Raw genomic sequence first — 16,844 nt, 5'->3', positions numbered from 1 at the left:
TTGAACCCGGAATATTCCTTAAAATTCATCCTTATCAATGTTCCATCTCCGAATTCTCATTGGATGAGCCGTCTTAAATAAATAAATCACACCTGTGTCTGAACATTCTAAATTAATGCACAAAGTTGCTGTTGCTTGGCAATCATATACAGCCTACAGTTAGGCTAATTAACTATATAACTTGGTAAAAGAATTGTTTATTCCGATTATTAATGATAATATAACTATTTATTGACAATTTGTGCGTTTGATGATATTTCCGTTAGATGCAAGCAAAAGTACATTACTGTGATTTTACCACAGTTAAGGAGGTTTTGAGATCACAATCACTAGGTCTAAATTAATTTAAATTCACTTTCTGAATATCATATGCTATCAAACACTATAATTCATGTCATTTGTAATTCAGTGAAAATGATCTCTTTAAGTTTGAAAAACTGTGTTATCTGAAATAGTTTTATTAAATGCTTTAATTTAGATTTATTTTTTGCCATCCATCATGAGAAATTTGAAGGATAATTTGACTATTAGTGACTTCATGAAGATTTTTAGATGGGCACTTACTTTCCCTGTTGTTAAAATATTACAATTATTGGCATGACCACATGATAAAGCTTCCCTTACATTTTCGTACATTTTGGATAGTTGCATTTTCTTAATCAGCATTTTGTATTGTCTTCCTGTAAAAATATCTAAAAACGCTCATTAAAACAAGATATATTTAGATATCTATAATTGCATAAAATAAATGAGATAAGTCCTCAGTGTTGACAGAATATATCTTGAATCTTGAAAAGTGATTTTTCTTATCACATTAGCAAGTTGTTTTCTCTCTCTCTTTCTCTCTCTCGCTCTCTCTCGCTCTCTCTGCCTCTGTCTGTCTCTGTCTGTCTCTCTCTCTCTCTCTCCTTGTTTTAATAATAAATCTAACAAAAATCAGTGAGGTTTTCAGTTTAGGTAAGAAAAATAACTTGATTTAAGATACAGTATATTCTCCGATATTACACAAAAGTACTTGTGTTTAGGCTAATTTCAAAAAAGGTTTTTACTGGAAAACAAGGCAAAATATTGAGAAAGAAAATTACAATGCAAAAATACTTTTCTCTCAGTAATTTTGTCTGGTCTTCAAGTAAAATATCTAAACATCCTTAAAACAAGATACATTTACTTTAGAAGCAAACAAGGCTTAATATGTGATTTTGCTTCTCAAGTAAATATGTTTTGTATGATGTTTAAAGGTTTTTACTGGAAAATGAGACAAAAAAATTATACTTTTTTGCAGTGAATAAATTTTTTTGTAGTGTATGAGTACATGAACAACATGTGATTGCAATGAATAGCTTATGCATTACAAATCATGATCATAAAGTTCAAGGCATTCTAAAGGCTTTCTCTAACAGTATTCAAAATATAGGAGACACTGTAACAAGAAAGGAGTTTTATAACAGTGTAATCTCAGAGTCATGTCGTTTCCTTCTGCTGTTGCTCTTGAAACGACCGCAGAACACCCACACCTGCTCAGCGATGCTTTCACACCTCTGCTCGTAACCATGCACACCCTAATGATGCATCCTGATGTCTCTGGCCCTTTCCTCTTTGTACGTAAACCTCTTTCACAAATATTCTCCGCTCCTCTCTCTTAGTACACATTTCCCCACTCCACTAGATACTGGACTTTTCCATCGGCCGTTATACGTCTGGCCAGGATCCTGACAGCTTCCCCTCCCCCCCTGTGAGCTGTGGGGTCCCCCATGCCTACTGTGCTGGAGTAGGGTGGTACGTCACGCAGGAAGAGAGAGGGGCAGTTTTCAAACCGCTGCCCTGGAGGATGAGCCGAGGAGAGAGAGAACGGAAGGCAGGGGGCTGGAAGTCGACAAGGGTCCTCGGCACTGAATCGAACAAACACAAAAACACATAAAAAGTAAACATACCGTACATGTTACTACTTAAAGGAATAGATAACATACACTAGATAACTGTATGACTTTCTTTCTTCCATGGAACTCAAAAGGAAATGTTATGCAGAATGTTAGCCTCTGTCACCATTCACTTTCATTGTATGAAAAAAGATGCATTGAATGTGAATGGTGACTGAGGCTAATATTCTGCCTAACATCTCCATTTGTGTTCTATAGCAGAAAGTCATACATGTTTAGAAAAACATGAGGGTGAGTAAATTATGAAATACTTTTTATTTTTGGGTGAACTATCCCTTTAAGGATATATCAATTTGATTTCAATGCATATTGTCTTCACATACCTGTAATGGTGCAGAGTTCTAGACAGGTCCTGAGATCCATTGTATGAAGGGTGATAGAGAGCAAACATTCTCTTGGGAGGTGAACTGTAATACATAAATATTCTGGTAACACTTTACAATAAGGTCCCATTTGTTAACATTAGTTAACAACATTAGATAACATGAACTAACAATAAACAATACTTATTAAGCATTTATAAATCTTAGTTTATGTTAATTTCAACACATAATACATTTTATTACATTTAGTAATTTAAAGTTAACATTAGTAAATGCGAGTAAATTAGTAAAGTCAAGTTCATTCCATGTGGGGGTTGGTCTCCGCCAAGGCTGCGCTTTGTCACCAATCCTGTTTGTGATATTCATGGACAGGATATCGAGGTGTAGTCGGGGTGGGGAAGGTGTGTGGTTCGGTGGGCTGGGGATCTCATCGCTGCTTTTTGCAGATGATGTTGTCTTCATGTCATCATCGGTCCGTGACCTTCAGCTCTCACTGGATCGCTTGGCAGTCGAGTGTGAAGCGGCTGGGATGAGGATTAGCACCTCTAAATCTGAGGCCATGGTTCTCAGCAGGAAACCGATGGAGTGCGTACTCCAGGTAGGGAAGGAGGTATTGCCCCAAGTGAAGGAGTTCAAGTACCTTGGGGTCTTGTTCACGAGTGAGGGGACAATGGAGCGGGAGGTTGGCCGGAGAATCGGGGCAGCGGGGGCGGTATTGCACTCGCTCTATCGCACCGTTGTCACGAAAAGAGAGCTGAGCCGGAAGGCAAGCTCTCAATCTACTGGTCAATTTTTGTTCCTACCTTCACCTATGGTCATGAAGGCTGGGTCATAACCGAAAGAACTAGGTCGCAAGTACAAGTGGCCGAAATGGGCTTCCTCAGAAGGGTGGCGGGCTTCTCCCTTAGAGATAGGGTGAGCAGCTCAGTCATCCGTGAGGAGCTCGGAGTAGAGCCGCTGTTCCTTTGCGTCAAAAGGAGTCAGTTGAGGTGGTTTGGGCATCTGTTAAGGATGCCCCCTGGCCGTCTCCCTAGGGAGGTGTTTCAGGCACGTCCAGCTAGGAGAAGGCCTCGGGGAAGACCCAGGATTAGGTGGAGAGATTACATCTCCACACTGGCCTGGGAACGCATAGGGGTCCCCCAGTCAGAGCTGGTTAATGTGGCTCGGGATAGGGAGGTTTGGGGCCCCCTGCTGGAGCAGCTGCCCCTGCGACCCGACCTCGGATAAGCGGTTGAAGATGGCTGGATGGATTAGTAAATGTACCATGAAATAACATGAACTAACAAAGAACAACTGTATTTTTATTAACTAGCATGAACAAAGAATAATAAATTGTGTTACAAATATATTGCAAATTGTTAGTTCATGATACTTAATGCATTAACTAATGTTAACGAATGGTACCTTATTGTAAAGTGTTACCAATGATCTTTTAGTCCATTGCACTTCTTTTTTTTACAGTGGGAATACACATGTAGGGCGAATAGAATAATAAAGACATCCATGCTGAAATCTGAAATAAAGTTTTAAGTAGAGTTCAATGCTGAAGCTCAGACAAATTTACATGTGCTGTTTCTCATATTAACATGCTACTGACCCCAAGCTCATCTCTTCCTCAGGTTTTCTGTGGTTGTACAGGCTTGTCCCATCTACATAACCATGGCAACATGGCACCAGGTCAATAGAGTTTGATGCAACTCCCTGTGGACAAGTCTAAAAAGATATGATCAAGTATTCTAAATAATTAATATTATCAGTTGTAAGGGGATATGATATAGAAAACAAGATATTCCTTGTTCTTTAGAAATAAAACATGTTTGATGTACTATGTATGTAGACATACTATAATGTTAACAACACAAAGCTCCCTTCCCAGTCCACTCAGATGATTTATTGAAATGACCACCATTTCCTAACATGGCATGATGTGATAACAGACAGACAGATGGATGGATAGATTGACAGACAGTCATGCAGATAGATAGATAGATAGATAGATAGATAGATAGATAGACAGACAGACAGACAAATAGAATGACAGACATACAGATGGACGGACGGACATACAGATGGACGGACGGACATACAGAAATATAGGTAGATAGACAGACAGACAGACAGGTAGACATATGGATAGATGGACAGACAGTTTAAACGATAGATAGATAGATAGATAGATAGATAGATAGACAGACAGACAGACTGACAGATGGATAAACGGATAGACAGAGATAATGAAAGATAGATAGATAGACAGACAGACAGGCAGGTGGCTGGATAGATGGACAGACCGACAGACAGACAGCCAGATAGATAGATAGATAGATAGATAGATAGATAGATAGATAGATAGACAGACACATAGACAGATGGATAGGCAGATAGATAGATGGACAGGTAGACGGACAGACATAGACAGACAGACATAGATAGATAGATAGATAGATAGACAGACAGACAAATAGAACGACAGACATACAGATGGACGGACGGACATACAGAAATATAGGTAGATGGACAGACAGACAGGTAGACATATGGATAGATGGACAGACAGTTTAGAAGATAGATAGATAGATAGATAGATAGATAGATAGATAGATAGATAGATAGATAGATAGATAGATAGATAGATAGATAGATAGATAGATAGATAGATAGATAGATTTATTTATTTATTTTATTTTATTTTATTTATTCATGCTGTCTCTTTGCCTGTGGCCTCCTGACAATTATTTTAAACCAATACGTCTTTCAAGCCGGATGGTTGCTTGCTCATAAGTGTTGAAAAGTGCACAGAAAAATTTGACTTTCAAATGATTTTAGGTGATTTCTGCCCCAAAATAATCTTTAGATTCGTGGCTGTGTTAGCTGTATAATACAGCACACAGTGGGAGAGAAGCCTCAGTGGCGTGTATAACACCAGTATGAGAAAGCGCTGCATTAGAGTGCCAGTACACACACTGAATCTAAATGACAGCATTACTCTGTGGCACATTTCATTACTACCAAAGTCAATTGACAATAACAGCGTGATATAGCACCTCAAAACCTTGCAGTCCTGATGATATATGGGCAACATCAAAATGAAGCCTTTGGAAAAAGTGTTAAGATTTTTTGATGCAACTCTGCATCCTGTTATTTTGAGAAGTATGTGATGCAGTGAGCCAGAAGGGCATTATTCATCTTGACATGCTTTTCTGGTGCCGCGACCTTTTAAATCTAAAAGCTGTTTTGCATGCTGGACTGTATATGTGCCAAAGCCACTTGGAATTCAAAACTCTAATTAATCTGCACTTGCAAAGTGCATCTAAACAAATGAAAGAAAGTCCAAACTGAAATTCCAAATGAAAGAAAGTCCAAACCTTCCCACTCCTATTCCTTGTCTAATAGAAAGCATGCAATCTTGAAATCGTTATGGCTATGTTCGGAATAGCATTCTAGTGAAATGTGTTGTATACTGCTGCAAAACACAAGTTTAATGCACATGAAGAGAAAAACAAACTAAAAAGGTGACGACAGGACTCTTTCATGAATGTATGAGACTCATTACTGATGCAGGGGGCTTGGCCTCTGCCAGACATCTTTTGATTGCTGTTGTTAAAGGCAGATGCACTGACCTGTGTCTCGATGACCCGACGCTTTGATTTACGGGCCTCTGGACCTACAGCTCTCCGCTGACAGGCCAGTGATGTCGGGCTGGAGCAAAGACAATGATTAATTTCAATGTCAAATACAATATGATATAACTGTGTGTTCAGCCCTGTTCTAAACTAAAGGATAGTTCACCCAAAAATGAAGGTTTTGTCATAGTTTACTTACTACATGTTGATTCAACCTCATATTATATCCTTTCTTCTGTGAAATACAAAAGGAGATCTTAGGCAGAAAGTCCAAGCTTCTGTTTTCCATAAAAGGAAAGTGGATGGAGATTTATGATGTCAAGCTCCAAAAAGGACACAAAAAAAAAGCACCATCAATATAGTCAGTTTGCCTCGTGCACTCTTCTGAAGCCATACAGTAGCTTTGTTTGAGGAACAGACCAAAACTGAAGTTGTTATTCTCTGATAATCTTCCCCTCCACTGTAGATCTTCAAATCTCAAAAACTCTCTTGTTGCATCAAAAATGGTCAAGTGACACATGATTGAAATTTGCTTCCAAATGCGCCACTATTAAATTTAACATACACACAAAAAGCTCTGGCAGAGGGGAAGATTTGCTCTGTTTCTCAAACAAAGCTATCATAAGGCTTCAGATGACTAGGAATATAGCGACAATTCATATGGATTAATTTTATCTTATATTTATGGTCCATTTTAGAGCTTGGCAGAATAAATCACCATCCACTTTCCTTCTTTGAAAAAGAGCAGCTCTGACATTTGTCCTAAATGTGCACTAATGTCTTTATTTTTAGTAATTCTTTCCCCATTAAAAAAGTTGTTCTCCTAAAGAAATGAATTTTCATTTTGAAACACATGTATAAAATCGTGAACACTCACATGAGATGAGGACTCTAGTCATATCAGTAACCATATCCACCTTTTTCCAACATCCTGTAAAGCTTAGCGATATGTGAGTTACTTCGGTTGTTAAGTAAATAAAGCTGTTGTTGCGGCGTACGTCCATTCATTCATTCATTGCGGTGTTGGGAATTTGAGAAGAGCGTGTATGATTTAGTGAGGACATATATCGGTCTCTATATCAGTGTGTTACTGAATGAATATAAACTGCAAAAAAGAAAGTAAGACAAAGGAGGTGCGAACAAAACCCACACACTGTTTCGTCCAGATGCAGTTGACATTTAATCTAAGCGCAAATGCAACATTTGTTGATTTGCAAATTATCAAATTATCAGAGTACCTGTGTTAGCTCAGCTTCAAATGTGTGTGCTAGTCATCTTTGTCACCCTGCATGTTCAAACCAGACAGACACACGGATGAAGAGCAGTTCTCATCCATGGGTATGTAATAACTTTTTAAAATTGTCCGATTGGACATTTATTTCCTTTTAAATCTGCACATAAGTTTAAACTTTTGTTAGCTGGGGGTTTGACAGGTGAGTGGGGGTGCTGCACTGCCATCTGGGAAATATCAGGACGTCATTTTAAACCTCAAATGTGATGTGGTTTTTGGAATCCAATCACTATATTACAACTATATTTAGCGCTGACCATTTGTGATCGGATCATCTGAAATGCATCTTATTACCAACTGTAAACAGGGTCTAAATTGACTGCAGCCAGAGTTAGGGAATGTTATAGAATGACATCAGGCAGAAGTCACATCCACATTTGTTTCCTCAGTAAGACCCCCAGGAAAAAGGTAGGTAAAAGCTGTTTTATTCTACATGGGGCAGGGGCGCACTCATGGGGGTTGCCATTTTAGAATCACATGACCAGCTGAATAGAACTCATTTAATCTCAGTAACCATTTTGTTATTGGACACTTTTTACTCTTGGATTAAATTAATCATGGCTGATTGTGAATAGTGAATTTCTACAATGGCGTCTGTAACTAAAACCTATTGATTTTGAATGATGCTGCATCCACACCACTAGGTGTCACTGTAAGTCCAAGATAACACAAACAAAACGTTACTGAGTGCACTTTTAATATATTATTTTGGTCTTTGGTATGGTCTTTTCTCTCACCTTCTCCTGTGGGCGATGCTGATTGGCTGTTCAGCGATGAAAGGGGATGTGTCAGATAACAGAGGGGGAGGAGCCCGAACTTGAAGGCCAAAGAGACACTTCTTTTTCTTTATTTCCTTCCCCGAGACAAACCTACATGACAGATGAAAATCTCACAAGGATTGCAAATACACCAACCTAATGGTTCATCGCACATATTCCAAGGTGCGCAGTTCCAAGGTGAAATTTCCACTGTGTGGTGCAAAAAGCAAGTTCTCTCAATCTCCCAAACAGATGAGGTTTTTAAGGTTAATGCTTTATCAAGTTTGAAATGAACAAAACCTACCTCCTTACCCTAAACCTTGAATCTAAACCTAACGATAGTGTCACGAAAAGGAAATGTGGGATGAAAAACACAATTAGCATAGCAACCACTTCATTTTGTGGTGCTTCTATGACACTTTTGGCTCTTGTTTTGACTTGCATGCTCTTCAGGACTCGTATCCCGGTCCTTTGCATAGCAAGTGCAACACTCGATCAGTTGAGCTACCGTGCAATTTGATCATGCTGGAACAAGCTTGTAAATGTAGATGGTTATTTATTGCAGACATTAAAATGTATCGCCTTACAAGTAATGCACTAAAGTAAAAGTGTTTAAGGCCTAATCCACACCAATACGTTTTCGTTTGAAAATGCATCTTTTACTCTCCGTTTTGGCCTTCCGTCCACACTGAGACGGCGTTTTTGTCCGTGAAAATTGAGCTTTTTGAAAACGCACTCCAAAGTGGATAAATTGGAAAACGCCGTTTTCGCGTTGAAGTGTGGACTGTGAAAACGGATGCATTGGAAAACGATGACGCATTTTTAGTCATGTGATCTATCCAACCAAAACAATCAAGATGGCAGCCTGTGTTATAACGGCGCTGTTGTGCCTGATAATCAATTTGATAGCGCTGTTAAAAAAATAAATGTCACTTTGTACAACCTTCACATTGCATTCCTTCAAAGGGAATTGGTGTCCGGCGACGGAACACAAGGACAATTGCGTTTCAGTGTGGAAGAGCATCTTTTGGAAAATGCTTGAATATGTTAGTGTGGACGGAGAACATTTTGAAATGAAAACGCCGGTTTCAAATGTATCCGGATTAATGTAGACGTAGCCTAAGTGTCATAAGACAGCATTGTGTGAGGGAGAAGGCGAAAGTGCTTATGAACTAATAATCTGGTGTTTTACTTGTGATTTGTGTGAAAGTTAATACAAGTCTTTGTTGTAGCATCTCTAGTGTTCAATTCCCAAGCAAACTGCTGCGATACGTACATATAGACAGGTAAAAATCATTAAGCAAAAATATCAGTAATGTGATTCTATGGGAGCAGGCTGTGATACACAGTGGTATTCTAATGCTGTTTCTGAGAGATCTGCAACACATTTGTATTTGGTTCCTGGATGTCTCATACTGTACTTGGCAACTAAAACACCCGATTCAGTTACATAAGTGCTAATGTATGAGTGGCATCAACCATAAACCTTGACAGCATGGAAATTAAAATTGACTTATTTTGAAAGGGAGAGCCTTATTAATCTATCAAAATACTATTTGTAGAGAGTGAATTCACACATGTGAAGCCACTTATAAGGTAAAACTATTAAAGTAATGCTTTTGGAAATGTTATAGCAAATATGTGATATACCCCTATGGGCTGGCACATGGAAATCAAGCAGAACAGCAGTTTTCAGATCCAAAATAATCGGTTTCTTACCTGTCTTTGTGGGAATTTAAAGCATTGAGCAGGTTTTGGCAACGGTCTTGCCTCGGTGTGTCTGACAGCTGAGAGACCAAAATATAGAGCCGACTAAAATGCAGTGTATAACAAATGCATTTGAAAAGGTTCGACCACAAACAACAACAGAGACAATTCAAAACTACAGTCATTAAAGGAATAGTTCACCCAGATAAATGAAAATTCTGTCATCAGTTATCCACCATTTGTTGTTCAAAAGTCGCATGACTCTGTCTTCTGAGGAACGCAACAAAAGTTATTAATAGCAGAATCTCCAAGCTGCTTTTTTTCCATACAATGAAAGTGAATGGTGACCAAGGGTGTCTAGCATGATTTTCACTGAATAATGACTTAAATTTCAGCCTGTTCCTCGCACAAAGCTATCATATGGCATCAGCAGTCTTGAAATATAGTGCACAAGTCATATAGATTACTTTTAGGATGATTTGATATTTTTTTGTTTTATGTCCTTTTGGAGCTTGACAACCCCTAGTCCCCATCCACTTCCACTGTATTAAAAAGAGCAGCTCGGACATTCTACTTAACATCTCCTTTTGTGTTACACAGAAGAAAGAAAGTAAAATGGGTTTGGAATAACAAGAGGGTGAGTAAATTATGACATTGTTTTCATTTTGGGTGGTCAATCACTTTAAAGTCAACATGAGTTCAGAACAAGTGACCAATTTACTTTCCTAATACTAATTTCTTGATCTTACTATCTGTGTGATTTATCGGTGAATAGTGTTATAAAATAAAAAGAACGTTTTTACTTAGTGTAAAATCTCATTTTGATGATATTTCATCAAAATACAATAACAAGTAAAATCAGTTGCAAATGCCATTTCATGCTGACTTTAAATTTAAATATAACGGCGCGATTAACCAAGATATTTTCATACCGTGCCAAGAAGCAAAGAATCCCAGTTCTCATTTGCAAAGGACATGATTTCATGATCGAAATCAAAATATTTCCTCTTACAGCAAAGGGAGAGATGATACAGCACCAAATGGGCCAAATCTACCCTGCAGTACAACCAAATGAGTATCATCAGATTCAGAAATTACACTTGGGATCAGTTTTGTGGTAGGTTTTTATCGTTAAGTAACAGTAATGAAAGCATCTCACCAGGTCATTGGAAGCCTCTGGATGGTCTCTGGACCGTTTGTGCACACTGAGCACTGGAACTGATAAAAGCTGAGAGGTGAAGAGTGGCACATAAAAAGGTTTAGACAGAATTAACTTAGCAACAGCATGTGCTTAACGACGGCACCAGCCTCACCGGTCTCCATAGAGAAGAGGTTTGGTCAGGCACTGAGTGCACGCTTCATGGAACCACTGACCACAACTCCCACACTGCAACATCTTCAGATTCCACCTAACACGAAACAACATACTTGAGTTTAGATACACAATATTCTGAAAAGAGAAATAAAAATAGTCTGGGATAGTAAAGCATCGGACTGATGCTAATGGACTGGTGAGCATCCCATTCACTTCCACTGTAAGTTTTGTAAACGAGGTATGTCATACTATCAATTGAGCTTAAAGGAATAGTTTAGCCAAAAATCGATTCATAATTAACTCACTCTCATGCCATCTCAGTTGTTTATGACTTTCTTTCTTCTGCAGAACACAAACCAAGAAATTTAGTAAAATATCTCAGCTCTGTAGATCCGTACAATGCAAGCGGATGGACACCAAAACTTTGAAGAGCCAAAAAGCACATAAAGGCAGCATAAAAGTAATCCATATGACTCCAATTGGTTTTGGGTGAAAACGGACCAAAATATAACAACATTATTCACAGTACATCTTGCCATAGCAGTTTCTAGGCACGATCATGATTTCAAGCTTGATTACATTTCCTAGTGCTTGACGAATGCACAGAGCAATAGATAGCGCTAGTAAGTATAATCAAGCTTGAAATCATGATTGACAAGGAGAATGTTGATGTCAAGATTTATAGTGAAAAAGAGTTACATTTTGGTCTGTTCTCACCCAAAACAGAATGGATCCCTTAACAATACTTTTATGCTGCCTTTATGTGCTTTTTGAGGCTTCAAGGTTTTGGTCACCATTCACTTGCATTGTATGGATCTACAGAGCTGAGATATTCTTCAAATCATTTGTTTGTGTTCTGCAGAAGAAAGAAAGTCATACACATCTGGGATGGCACAAAGGTGTGTAAAAATGATGAGAGATATTTTCCCAGAGCAGTCCTTTAAATAATGATTTTCTGTAAAGCTGATTTGAAACCATTTGTATTTTGAAAAGTGACTTAAGTGACCCAAATCAAATTTACTTGACTAGTATTCCATTCCAAACAAAGCCACAGTCATGTCAGAATCATGCCACTCACTCTCCTGGTCCAGCACAATAGCAGTAACATTGTTGCTGGTTGGTCAAATGTTGCGCATCCCAGTCTAAAGATGACAGCTGATAGGGCAGCCTCACTTTCATGATCTGCATGAGTCGTGCGAAACGTCCTCTTTTTAAAGCTCCCCCTCTCTAGGGCAGAACAAAGCTTGTCATTACAATGTTTAATCTGAAGATTGCATTTGGACACAAGCAGCTGAGGGAAAGTCATTAATATTTCTTCTGGGTGGGACGGGGGATAAAATGTTATCTTCAAATCGGCATGTCAGGCAAGTGAAATGAGCATGCTTACAGACGGATTAAAGCACAGGCCCATTTAACACAGCTCACACACAGCCATCACCTGCAGAGTACTGCAATGTAATAAATACGCAGTCAAGTGCAGTAAACCATGGACAGCCTTTACATCCAAGTACAAGGAAAATTGAAGGAATAGTTCACGCAAAAATGACAAATGTGTCCTTATTTATTCACTCTCATGTCATTCCAAACCTGCATGCTGTTATTTTTCCAGTGGAACACAAAAGGAGACATTTGAAGAAACTTTTCCATATAACAAAATTTCATAGTAAGCACATGAATTAAAAGCACCTTAAACATAGACCATCTGACTTATTCAACATACATTATTTTGAGGCCATACAATAGATTTGTGAGAGGAACAGACCAGAATTTTTTGTTTCTTCCCCTCAGTTTCTGCTTTGAAATGTCATTCTCCATTCAGCGTTTTCAAACTGGTGTCAACTTGCATTATGCGTAAATAATATTAAATCTGGCTTGCTGAAATTTGCAAATACAATTTGAGAGCTATGGCAGAAAGCTAGATTACAGTGACTTCTTTCTGGTCTTTTTCTCACATAAAGCTATCAAATCGTATAAGAGCATGAAGGTTTGGAACAACATGGGGTAAGTAAGTAATTACACTATTTTTATTTTTGGGTGAACTGTCCCTTTAAAGCCTTGTGTTAGGTTATGTGTAATTGAAATAGATTGTGAATGCCAACATTCTCCACGTTTCTAAATATAACATTTTGTCATTAGGGTAAAGTAAAACCTTTGTTGCTACTGCAAAGACACATTGGCGACATATCCAGCTGCTGGGGTCAACCTCAGGTTCAATGGATGGGGTATGGCACTCTGGATGATAACCTGTAATGTCAAAACAAACAAACAATAAAAAACAAAACGTTTGTACATTTGTTCTTGTATATGCAATCTGAGTAATATATTACTTTCTAGTTGGGCTGAAACGATTAATCAACATTATCGGCATCGGCAACATAAAAAATTTGTCGACAAAATTTTTTGCTGTCGAACAATCATTTTATCTCATTTAACATAACACAAGATCATATGAAAGTCTAATGATGAGTGCGAGAGCAGCACCGCAGCTTGTGCCAGATTGAGGAGGGGAAGAAGACGCAGCTCACAGTCCAGACGAACTCCGTAAATAAGTAAATACAGAAGCACTCTCGTTGTGAAATAAAGTGGAGTGGTGGTGGCGTAGTGGGCTAAAGTGCATAACTGGTAATCAGAAGGTTGCTGGTTCGATCCCCACAGCCACCGCAATTGTGTCCTTGAGCAAGGCACTTAACTCTAGGTTGCTCCGGGACAATTACAGTGTAATAAGTGCACTGTAAGTCGATTATTGCATAAATGCATCTGCCAAATGCTTAAATGTAAATGTAAATGTAAAGCAGAGCCATGGTGCCATACCGCTTAAGCAAAAAATGCATGCTCACATCTTTAAAGGAAACGACCCGGTGTTATACTGTATCTTTAATGCATCTTTTATTAAAGTTAAAATAATAAGGAAGCAGGTCATGTACAAACTCCGAAAAAAAGAGAATATATCTTGAATATAAGTATATTTTGTCTTTACTGCATTGGCAGAAGTATAACCAAGTGAAAAAATACACTTACATGCAAAATACACTTATATTCAAAATACATTCTCTGAGAGCAAGTCTAAATATATTATAAATTGCTTCTCGGGTAAATATAACTTGTTTTAAGGATTTGTAGACTATTTTAAATGAAAAGCAAGACAAATAGGATTTTTTTGCAGTGATTTTTTTACTGAATTTAACTTGATAAAAGTATTTTTCCCGCTTTAATTCAGTGAATGTCATTTAGAAGATAATTTTTTCCTCTTTATTGTTAGTAACCACATTTAATACAACCTTTTATCTTTGGGAACAAGCTGAATAATCGGTTAAGAGCTTATGATTAATCGTTGCAATGATCGTCCGAATAGTCGAATAATCGTTAGATTAGTCAATTATCAAAATAATTGTTCGTTGCAGCCCTACTTTCTAGACATATCTTAAAAATAAAAAGATCACAAATAAAATCAAACCCAAGAGAAATATGTCAAATCCAAGGTATTTCATTTTCATTACCATGGCGACATTTGAGGCAGTTTACGAGAGGTTCTTTAAGAGGTGGAGCATCACAGATACAGCACACCTCCTCTACTCCAGAAGAGACTGACAACAACAAACAACACTACAGTCAGTCAAACTTTAAATCAAATGTGCTTCTACACTTTAGACTTGTAATTAACTAACAAAATATTGGTGCACATTGATTCTTGAGTACTGGGACAAAACAGCATACAAAAGTGCACAAATAACAGCTTATATCCTAAGGAATTATATTTGGGATAGTTTGTTAAACATGTTCAGAAGTACATTGTTTACAAATTTTAATAAAGAGAGAATAGAATTAATTAAAGGTAAATAAGCGGAAGGTTAGTCTCAGTCAGCGTTCACTTTCATAGCATCTTTTCCACTCATTAAAAGCGAATGGTGACTGAGGCTAACATTCTGCCTAACTTCTCCTTACATGGAAGAAAGTCATACGGGTTTAGAAGAGCATGAGGGTGAGTAATTGATGACAGAATTTTCATGTTTGGGTGAACAATTCCTTAAGAACGAATTTCTAGAAGTCATCTTAAAGTGGCAATATTGGGACTATTTTGTTCCTTATCTCAATTAAGATCAATTAAGTTTTATTTTCATTCTCACTCTCTCATTTTAAGTTTATAAATATGCAACTTAAGCATAAAAAAACAGGTCAAATGCATTTAAAAATCTTTGTCATAACAAACCTGAAGAGATGTATACGTTTTTATCAATACTTTCTGCTTTCATTGTAGTTAGATACATTCTAATTCAGATGTTGTGTGCTGCGTTTAAACGTATGTACTTACTTGAAATGTAAAGTTAGAGTTTGAGTTCACTTACATGAGTGGATATCTTTCCTGAGCACCCAGAATTCAGAATTATCCTCGAATCGGACCAAACAGCACTGCTTGACGCTGTCGACCTGCAAGATAAAGGCACTTTGAACCGTGAACAATTAAATATCACAAATACTAGTTACAAGTCTCATGGTATAAAACTTTTCAGAACTTGCTCTTTCCCTCTCTTGTTCTCTCTACCAAACAGCAAACTTACTCGTTTGACATTGCCAAGGTACAAAAGACCGTCACTCCATCTGGCTAAAACATCCTCTCCTTCACTGACTCCCCCCATCCTGAAGAGTGTGGGAAAAATCTCAGAATTAGTGTCAGAATTAGTGTGCAAATACAATGTGTTTGTCTCCACACAAGCAAATAGTAGCCTAAAGGGTTAAACTGTGTGCATAGCGACAGTACACAGTACAATAGGATAAATGATGAAGAGTCAGAGCACATTGCAGTGCCACACATGATCAAAAACACTGGCTGCCTTATGCAACAGACCATAATATATGCAGATGATACAACAATGCATGATTGTCAACTATTACTAACAAGACTGAATAATTGATTACATGCCAAATACACGCACATAACTCATCCTATTTGATGGCATGCACATGCACACATCAATTAATAGGCATGGTAAAGCATGTATGAATAGGAGAGCGCGCTGAATACCTGTGTTAAAGTGTTTTGCTCTGTTGGGGTCACAGAGGCTAGGAAGAGATTTCAGCTGCACATGAAATGTCTGATGCCCGGTGTGTTTTTTTTTTTTCTTTTTTCTTTCTGCGTCTCAATCACTGGTGTCCCGAATAATTTGGTGCGCGCTGGATCAAACGCGCGTCAGTGCGCAACCGTCTGTCCGTCCGTCTGTCTCTCTGTGTCTGTCATGTTCCCATCATTTTTCGGTCGCCTTTGTTCATGTTAATAAAAGCGTGTTTGTCAGGGAACCGCCGTGAGAATTAGCCCGGGAGAGACGCCATCATCTTTGCCTCTCTCACTCTCGCTCCTCCGACTTGTTGTGACGCAGACATAAAACACAAGGAGATGGAAGTGGGTGGGGGATCCGAAGAACACCTTAACATCTGTACGATTGACCGACATCTCGGACAGATGTGACACCGGATTGGATGCCAACACGAGCAAAGACCCGACAGGCACTCACACACACTGAGCGGGGCTCGGGCAGCCGCTCATTAGGGAAAGTTTGGGACTGTTGTAATTAGTCCAAAAGAGTTGCGCCGTGGACGGTTTAGAAAAACTTTAGGAATGCCCTTGGGTACTGATTGTTTTTACTTATTTTATATCGTTGTTATTTCGTGTCTTTCTTTAAAAAAATAAAACGTTTGAAAAACGTGCCATGATAACCGATATGGATTTATTTATTGGCCGATGCCGATATGTAGAGTGCAGTGTGGCCCTATAATTCCGATATATTCAGTAAATCAGTTAAATAAATACATACATTTAATGATGTGAATTGATGTGCACAAAAATTATCTTATTTAAATGAACAATTATTTTTACATAATATTAGCCTAATTAGAC

The 16,844-nt window shown here is 38.2% G+C and overlaps 1 protein-coding gene across 1 annotated transcript; it reads right to left on the bottom strand.

Moving 5' to 3' along the window:
* Positions 1 to 1,236: 1,236 nt before the first annotated feature.
* Positions 1,237 to 16,155, bottom strand: LOC127657478 (PHD finger protein 1-like). Its single transcript, XM_052146288.1, has 15 exons — positions 15,975 to 16,155; positions 15,511 to 15,589; positions 15,298 to 15,379; positions 14,452 to 14,538; positions 13,104 to 13,198; positions 12,033 to 12,181; positions 10,953 to 11,048; positions 10,799 to 10,867; positions 10,572 to 10,695; positions 9,652 to 9,719; positions 7,912 to 8,043; positions 5,881 to 5,959; positions 3,858 to 3,973; positions 2,261 to 2,344; positions 1,237 to 1,889 (listed from the first exon to the last, which is right to left on the bottom strand). The coding sequence occupies exons 2-15, from the start codon at positions 15,586 to 15,588 to the stop codon at positions 1,640 to 1,642; spliced, it is 1,509 nt and encodes a 502-aa protein (XP_052002248.1). The 5' UTR covers position 15,589; positions 15,975 to 16,155; the 3' UTR covers positions 1,237 to 1,639.
* Positions 16,156 to 16,844: the final 689 nt, after the last annotated feature.

Source organism: Xyrauchen texanus, chromosome 17, assembly GCF_025860055.1.
Source record: "Xyrauchen texanus isolate HMW12.3.18 chromosome 17, RBS_HiC_50CHRs, whole genome shotgun sequence".
NCBI classification, from domain to species: domain Eukaryota; kingdom Metazoa; phylum Chordata; class Actinopteri; order Cypriniformes; family Catostomidae; genus Xyrauchen; species Xyrauchen texanus.
This window is presented reverse-complemented; position numbering and strand designations above follow the sequence as displayed.